Here is a 9,010-nt window from a genome sequence, read left to right as displayed (position 1 = left end):
CCATACACACATGTAATCCCCGCTGATTCTTATATACTGACATACTCCGACTATAAAACTTTTCTTGAACAGCTGTGAGGAAAATCCTAATCAATGTGATTGGAACAGCCCAGTTCCAATCTCTTGCACGTGAAGGTTTATGTTGAGTCATGTTATTATGTCTTGACCCGCCGACTCTGCAACCTCTCTGGATGCCCAGACCACATAACCAGGGCAACTCAGTTCATTCTCTTGTACATCAAGGTTTATGTTGAGGCATGTAAAAAGTTGTGGGCAAAATATAGTGAAAATGTGTTATATTCATGTAGCAACCGTTTGGTTTGATATTCCACAAACGCTATTAGGAAAATAAATGAATTAAAGACGTAGAAAGCAAGAATTCTTTCATGGGAGCTTTCTCCAGGGCTGAGGGCTGATTGCCGGTGTAGACGTCGAGGGAGTCCATGTCGCAGGGGGGCAGGGGGTTCTCCCACTCCAGACGCAGCAGCATATCGATGTACTCCTGGGTCACCCTGACGGTCCTCTTCCCCTTCCCCTTCACCTTCCCGGCATCCGCCTTGTCGCCATCGGCAAGTTTTTGGCACGTCGGCGCCACCGGGGAGCTCGACCCGGGCTGATCAGTCTCGGACAGCCGGCGGGAGCCGCCAGCGATCGTCGCCTCCGCTGCCATCGTCTCCGTCTCCATCGCCACTGCCGCCGCCTGTATCCCTGCCGTCTCCATCGCCGTCATGCCTGATTAGTCGCTCCTCGGTTTCTACCCTCTAGGCCTCTAGGTCTGGATGCGATTTGCTTGAGCAGAGTCTCATATTGAAGATGCAGGCAAAACCTAGTGTTCGGTTCGGACTCCAATCAAAGTTACGTACGTGTCAAGAAAAACAACGTTACGTACCTGTTATTGCGATCTGATGCAGGTCCAGTGGTCCACCAAGGACGCAAGCACCCACCGGTATATAATGGGATATTTATTTTCAACCACCCATCACGAATTTTGTCCAAGCTTTCGTACTAAATTTGCACCCTCATACCCACGTGACACATATGATAAGCAATTCAACCTATTTTGTCGGTGCTTTTAAAATTAATCATTCCGAATTTTGAAATTTCAAACTTCAAAATTTATACACTCATAATTTTGCGACATTTTCATGACCAGAAAAATTCTACATAAAAAAGCCACATGTACCATGGGGCCTACGCGGGTAAAAAGGGAAGAGCTGGGATAAAGAAAATGTTCCATTTGAAATTCACATGACAATGAGTGAATGACACATTATTCACGGTAGAAATGACATAATATCAATCATTATCCATGGTTCAATGACACATCAAGGAAGAAACGGGTAGTCAGTGTAGCCGACGACGGGATCAGAGATGTAGAACGTCATCCTATTGTACTTGTTAAGCGGCGCGTTGAGCTCTAGCCTCTTGGGCAGGTCTGGGTTTGCGAGGAATAGCCGCCCAAACGAGACGAGGTCGGCGTACCCCGATGCGACCGCCTTGTCCCCCTCCTCCCGGTCGTACCCGCCATTCGCAATAAAGGTGCCCTTGAAGGCCTCCCTGTAGGGAAGTAGTCGGTGCGGGACCACCCGCCGGCCGTCAACGAGGGCCATCCGGGGCTCAATCATGTGGAGGTAGAGGATGCCGTGGTCGTTGAGCTTCGTGGCCATGTGGAGACCGAGCACGTGCGGGTCGGAGTCGTGGCAGTCCATGTAGTCCATGAAGGGTGAGAGGCGGATACCCACACGGTGGGCGCCCACCTCCTTGGCGACGGCGTCCACCACCTCCAGCGCGAAGCGGCACCGGTTCTCCAGGCTGCCGCCATAGCCGTCGTCCCGGTCGTTGGCACTGTCCTTGAGGAACTGCTCGATGAGGTACCCGTTGCCGCCGTGGATCTCCACGCCGTCGAAGCCTGACCCGTCCGCGTGCAGAGCAAAGCAGAGTGTCAACAAAGTGTTGAAATGTACAGTAGAGGAAAGCAGAGTGTAAAATGCAAAGCAGAGGAAACATATGTTCTGATGATGTACGTACCGGCGTTGATGGCGTTCCGTGCAGCTTTCCTGAAGTCGTCGACGATCATGGGGATCTCCTCCACGGCCAGCCTCCTGGGCGGCGAGAACTCCTCGGTGGTGCCGTCGTGCCTGACCTGCGGGCCGACCATCCTCTGGGTGCTGGACACGGGCGCGGCGCCGCCGGGCTGGAAGCCGTAGGACGAGACGCGGCCGACGTGCCAGAGCTGGCAGAAGAAGAGGGCGCCCTTGGCGTGCACGGCGTCGACGACGGGGCGCCACGCCTCCGCCTGCTCCGCCGTCCAGACGCCCGGGGTGTCGGTGTACCCCTGCGCCGTGTCGGAGACCCCCGTGGCCTCCGTGATGAGCATCCCGCCGGGCGTGGCGCGCTGGCCGTAGTAGACGGTGGCGTGCGGCTGCGGCACGTTGCCGTAGGAGCGCTGCCGCGTCAGCGGCGCCAGCACCACCCGGTGGGCGAGGTCGAGCGACGTGCCCATCTTGTACGGCGTCATCAGCGGGATGGGCTTGCGCTCGGCCTGCGGCTCCATTGCTGCGAGCTCCTGAGCTCCTGAGCTCTGATCTTTGATCAATGGAGGTGGTCGATGAAGGTGGAGGCATCCACTAATTTATACAGCACACTGCACACGCCATGGGATCTGTGAGATTGTATATAATATGAAAAAATGGTGTGAGATTCGGACTGTCCACGTCGTATCCATGCTAGTTGCGACTTTGAGTAAGGTGAGGAGAGTGGATCATGTGGCCGAGGGAAGGGGAGAAGAGAGTGGCAGGTGGCGACTGTAGTGGCGGCTATAATGGTCAAGAAAGATGGAGGCTGCTAGGATCATGGGTCAAAATTATGCAGCTGCAACTTGCAGCATCGATGGTGATGCGTCATCCATGACCAATTATCCTATCCAGGTCACCGTCACGCATCAAACCCTGTTGTTTTGGGATAAAACATCCATGCTGAAACCAAGCCTATCTGACATATTGTTGTCAACATTGACACTGGGCCTACTTGGTTTAGGCGTTAAAAAAAAAGATATTTTCTGCTTAGCTGAGCACGCAGAGCTGGTGCTGACAAAAATAGTACTCCCTCCATTTTTTTACATATTAATTTTCCCCTAATTTCATTTTTTTGAAAACAAATATCAACATTCATAATAGTAAATCAATGTTGCAGAGTGCCCCAACATCCGAACTCAGGAAATTTCAAACGAATGAGAACGTGACGTGTGGCCCAGTGTTCACCAAGTCCTAGGGAGCCGGACTCGCAAACATTTGCCGATCGTGGAACCTAGAGAATCTCGACGAGTGAAGAAGTGGCACATGTCATTACAGTTTGCCACGTTCCTTGTCAAGGGAACTCGGCATACCTTTGTTGAGTGTAGGCCAGGGCCGGGCCGGGGGAAGGGCAAGGGGGGCGGCCACCCCGGGCCCCCTCCCAGGTTTGCAGGTAGGCCATGGCCCAGGGACGCAACAGGTAAATCTCTGATCATTAATGTTCGGAGTCACCTAGCAGCCCCGCACGCAACAGCCCACGACCATTCCTCTTTTTCCTTGAGATCGCAAGTACTGAACATTAATCACTCCAAGATATCAGGCCTTGCCGAGCGGCATGACCATGATTGATGTATAGTAGCGCACGACGCCCACGCCTCATTTTTTTCTGTCGTACACACCCACCGCTGACGCCCAATTCCAGCCCCAAAACGGCAAGACCATGGCCTCCGATGCCTCAGCGGGGGCGATGGAGGAGCACGCCTGTAGATTCATGGTGGGACTCTGGTAAGTAACAACGCGGCCTTTTTTTTATCGAATCCTTTGGGATTGCATGTATTTTGGGATTTCTACACATGCCCGGGTGGAGGAATTGTAGTCACCATAATCAGGAGGATTCTTCACTTAATATTACAAAATCAGCAGGTATTATTTTCGACTCTGAAATATAAATTCTGGGCACTTTTGACTCTTGTAGCAACTCGAGTATATACCCTAGTCAATATACAATGTATTTACGCAAGGCACAATGTATTATTCTAACTAGCAAAAAGGCATGTGTGTTGCAACGGTGGCAGGACGGTTGTTGGTGATGGGCAGCTTAGGGATGGTATTGCGAGAAAGCCAAGGCCCCCTCCATATAGGGGAGTTGGGCTAAATGCTTGGTGATCACCAATAATTGAAGGGGATCCGATGAAGCTAATTTTTAGGCCCAATTTTACAATATCAAAACTTTATTGGAACATCCTACTTCAAAGCAGTGAATTTGTGTTGGTGTCGATTATAGTGTCTTTTTTTCAAGACATGTTCATCCCTTCAAATACAGATCAACATAAGGATAAGAAGAAGAGCTATATTCATAGAGCACCGTTTGTAAAGGAAATGTTCTTTGTCAGTTTATAAAGAATTGATTAATTTAAAAATCTAAAGGATTTTTTATATTCACAAAAGACAAATTTACCTCGCCCGCAGATGTAGAGCTCTATGGAGTGTACTTACCATGCATCGGGGGTGCATTCACAGAGTAAATTGCATGCTAAAACCGGTTACCCCCAGGGGAAGTTATGGTCCACGACGGCGTTCCCGTGGGACGGAAAAATGAAACCGGGTCTTTTTGCCTATAACTAATAAAATCTGTGCAAAGAAAAATGACACGTGTTTAGCACCCGTCTCAAAGCACCTTCTTCTCCGATTTCACATCTCCATCAAATTCCAAGCTAGCAACGGCTGTCTCGCTGCTAGCCTTCTTGCCAACCTCATTGGCTCATCGTCTCTATATAGGAGGTCGGCTTATTAATTCACAGCGGCCATGTCCGGTTGGCTAATGCCTAATTTGCCCTTAGGCTTGATTTCTCCCTATAGTGGTCATTGGCAGAGTTCTCCTTAGGGAAAGGTAGGGCGACTACCTTCATTTTGTACAAAACAAATCTACATGTACGCGTACTGCGTACATGGTTTGCTCTGGCTGGCTAGCTAATGTTCAATGCAAAAAAAAAAAATTTGCAGAAAAATCAAAGAGCCAGTTGGTTGTCTAAATGGGCCATAAAACTATCTATTTGGCCCCATCGAGGCACCAAGTACGCCATGAACCGATCGAGCATCCAGCCAGCCCTAGCGCTTGCAGGATGGATGGATGGATGGATGGCGTTGCATGACAGTGCTTGTATTGTGGAGAGGTAAATACACCCGTGGTGTTTGAATTTGCTGTGGATGTTCACTTTAGTGATTGAACTTGAAAAATACGCCAAACTAGTTCTAAAACTTGGCACGAACGTGCATATACGGTGCTAATCCTGTCCGTAGACATAAAGTACGTCGACATGGCATCATATGTGGCTGACGTGGCACTGACATGGCAAAGGGCCCACTTGTAGCTATGAAAAAGAATAACTTAGTAATCTAAGTCTCTATGATTAGTGGGCCCGCCTGTCAGTAATTAGGAAAATTAACACAAAAATGCCCTAGATGGGAATCGAACCTACAACATGACACTTGGTCCATGCTTGCGCTAGCCAACAAAACCAGCATTGCATTGACGATAATGGTGCCCCCTCTGGCTTAATGTAGTCGAACCAAAAACTGTTGTGTACAACAACGGGCTGCAGGTAGTGGCCCATTTTGCACAGGCTATTTTTTATTGTAAAAATTATGTAAATAATAATCATAATAATTAAAGTTAGATTCAAATATTCACGTGTAATAAATAATTACCTCATGCTACACAAATATCCGTAAAGCGGTATGCAATAAAATAATTTATTTTTTATAAAATACTATTTTAAAAATAATCCATGGGTATTAAAACATGTTTTAAATACAAACATTTAAAATACACAGTCATGGATTATATTTAACAATTATATGAATATTTAAAATATATAGTAATGAAATAATATATGAATAATAACAATGTTTGTATAATATAAATAATATATTTCTTTTATATTACAGTTTGTAAATATTCTTTCCATTATTGAAACGTTTTAATATTTATATGCATATTTTTAAATGTTTGTATTTGCAAACATTTTTAAATACTCATGGGTTATATGTAAAATATTAACTAGCAATGTGCCCGTGCGTTGCAACGGATCCAAAGTAAAATAATACTTGTTCACATACTTGAAAGAAAACACTCTAGTTTTGATATACATATATCATTAAAAATATATTATGTTTCACTCAAAAATATTCCTCGGGCTGTTTTGATGAGGTGAGGGAGAGATGTGGTTGATTTCAAGATACTAAGGTGTTTTCTGGACATTGGAGCAGAGAAGTGGGCTATTTTTGCAAAAAGGCCACAACTTACCTCACAATTTATAGATGTAGATCTAATGGTCAAAAATGACGGATGGCAGACACACCATCATCACCAACTGAATCTTTTATAGGAGTAGATATTTCTAAATTATAAGTCAATATTTCTAAAAATTACAGTTTTAATAAGTTATTTTATTGTATACCTCTAGATATTATATTGTGTGCACACTAGTATTTGTGTGGCATGAGGTAATTATTAATAACACATGAATATTTGATTCTAACTTTTTTTATTATGATTATTATTTACTTTTAAAAAAATAACGTGTGTAAAATGAGCCATTGGCTGCAGCCCATTTATAGACAGAAGAGTTCGAGTTAAAATACATGAAGAATGAGAGGCCATCTTAGTTAGCAATCATATTCTATGTTGTGGCTAGTGCGACCAGCTCATAAGCGGCAGGTTGCCGGTTCAAGTCCATTCCGCTAACGTACTGACAGGCAGGCCCGCTAATCATAGAGACATATAGTATTCAAGTAATTTTGTTTTGTAAGTATAAGTGGGCCCCATGCCATGTCAGTGCCACATCAGCCATATACGATGCCATATCGACGCACTTTACGTCTATAGACCGGATTAGCACGTTCGTGCCAAGTTTTAAAACCAGTTTGACTTTTTTTCAAGTTCAGGCACTAAAGTGAACGTAAGTTAAAGCACTCTAGTGTATTTACCTCTATTGTGGAGTCTGTTGCGTGCATGCATGCTGCGGAAAACAGACACAGCAAAACGCCCTCCACGGCGGGCGTGCAAATAGGGGTCAAAGTCCCTCCTGCAACCTCGCGCCTTAGTCTCCTTCCACTTCCTCGCGAGCTCGCCCGCAACCACCATGACCTGGACTGCTCTAGGCCTCGTACGCAACACGCTCGATCCGGCCGAGCCTCCCCTCACTCCGCCGCTCGCCTTTATGTGGCCTCCTCCTCCGGCCGCAACTCTCCGGTAGCTCGCTGCCATGGACGAGCGCCCGAGCCGTGACCACCTCGATCCCATGACCCCGCTGCCTGAGCCCATCTGGTCGCGCCTCCCGAGCAGCTCGAGCCCCAGCGATGTACGCAGGGGCTCCCTCTCGTCCCCGAGCGCCCTGCCTGTGAGCCGTGGCCGCCTCCAACATCCCTCTCACTCCTGGATCGGCCAGGGGCGTGCTGCACATCACCTGCACACGGCCGCGCGGGATGCGCCCAAACCTTTCCTCCACACCGTTCAGGGTTTTCGGTCGGCTGCCCTCCACTTGGGCAACCCCCACCAGGTGTGGCTACCGCTGCCATTGCCATATTAGGCTACGTGTCTTCCTCCTAAGCAGCTTGTCGTGCAGGTAGTACAAGCTGTGCTGGTGCCCCCTCGTGCGAACGATCGGCTGTGTGGGTGCGCCATCCCCGGAGTTCCAACGACACCTGCGGCGGTTCCCGGAGAACACGGTCATGCGCATTGCCACCAACCTCATCACCGCCGTTCTGCCGCTCGTGTTATCGCTGCCCACCACCTTTCACCTTGCGTCTGGCGCTCACCGCTGCGCCAGCGTTTCGATTCAACTGCGCCCCCATGTTCCAGACCAAGGGCCTCGCTGCCGTCATGGTGTCGCTCAGCCGCCCCTGCTTCCTACTCCCGGCGCAACTCATCACCATGTTCACCTTCTTCTCCAAGTTTGGCTCAGCCTCGCTGCCGTCATGGTGTCGCTCAGCCGCGCCTGCTTTCTGCTCCCGGCGCAACTTGTCACCATGTTCCGCTTCTTCTCCAAGTTTGTCTCAGCTTCCCGCTTGCGTCTGCGGTTGTGGTAGTCGACTTCGGCGACGCGGCGACGCTGAGGCGAGGATCAACTACGACGGTGCTAGGGCATGACATCAGTCCTTGGCATTATTTTCTCTGGGGACTCAAACCGACAGAGTACGTGTAGTTAAATAACATTACGGTAGTATTTATACAGTATACTAATTTGAGTTTTTCTAATTTAAAAAGGGGAAGGAGACGGAGTACTAATTGGGATAGGACAGAATATACGTTAGACGTGCCTTTTGTTTCTGATTTTCTTCTTGTACCGTGGGAGGAGTTGTGAAGTTTTTTTTCAAACTCTTACGTACATCTACTTTTAAATCTTAGTCGTCAATCTTTATTGTTCACATAAAATCAACGGATATAAAAAGGTTGATATATGGAGAACTATGAAAGCATCCCCCTTTAATATTAGGTAAAAATTTGGCTATGATTGAGACTTATGCTGTAGTGTAGCAAATGTTAGTAGTACAAAATAGGCCGAACACACGCATGTTTGATTCCGAGTAATAGGCTATATGTACAATTTGTAATTCAGAAACTAAAAAATAGTAAATCAAGAAAATGTGGTAGGATATAACTGTTGGGGAACGTAGTAATTTTAAAAAAATTCCTACGCACATGCAAGATTCATCTAGGTGATGCATAGCAACGATTGGGAAGAGTGTTGTCCACGTACCCTCGTAGACCGAAAGCGGAAGCGTTACGACAACGCGGTTGATGTAGTTGCACGTCTTCACGATCCGACCGATCCTAGCACCGAAAGTACAACACCCCCGCGATCTGCACACGTTCAGCTCGATGACGTCCCACGAACTCTAGATCCAGCTGAGGCCGACGGAGAGTTTCGTCAGCACGACGGCGTGATGACGGTGATGATGAAGTTACCGACGCAGGGCATCGCCTAAGCACTACA

The 9,010-nt window shown here is 47.7% G+C and overlaps 1 protein-coding gene across 1 annotated transcript; it reads right to left on the bottom strand.

Annotated features, from left to right (window-relative positions):
* Nucleotides 1–1,220: 1,220 nt before the first annotated feature.
* Nucleotides 1,221–2,777, bottom strand: LOC109752455 (putative 12-oxophytodienoate reductase 4). Its single transcript, XM_020311347.4, has 2 exons — nucleotides 2,029–2,777; nucleotides 1,221–1,909 (listed from the first exon to the last, which is right to left on the bottom strand). The coding sequence occupies exons 1-2, from the start codon at nucleotides 2,552–2,554 to the stop codon at nucleotides 1,326–1,328; spliced, it is 1,110 nt and encodes a 369-aa protein (XP_020166936.1). The 5' UTR covers nucleotides 2,555–2,777; the 3' UTR covers nucleotides 1,221–1,325.
* Nucleotides 2,778–9,010: the final 6,233 nt, after the last annotated feature.

This window comes from Aegilops tauschii, chromosome 2 (assembly GCF_002575655.3).
Source record: "Aegilops tauschii subsp. strangulata cultivar AL8/78 chromosome 2, Aet v6.0, whole genome shotgun sequence".
In the NCBI taxonomy this organism is placed as follows: domain Eukaryota; kingdom Viridiplantae; phylum Streptophyta; class Magnoliopsida; order Poales; family Poaceae; genus Aegilops; species Aegilops tauschii.
The sequence above is the reverse complement of the archived record's forward strand: the minus strand, read 5'-3'. Positions and strand labels throughout refer to the sequence as shown.

Coding starts and splice junctions, on each gene's coding strand:
- LOC109752455 (XM_020311347.4), bottom strand. CDS start 2,554: ATGGAGCCGCAGGCCGAGCGCAAGCCCATCCCGCTGATGACGCCGTAC. Junction 1,910..2,028: donor ACGGAACGCCATCAACGCCG/GTACGTACATCA, acceptor CGGACGGGTCAG/GCTTCGACGGCGTGGAGATC.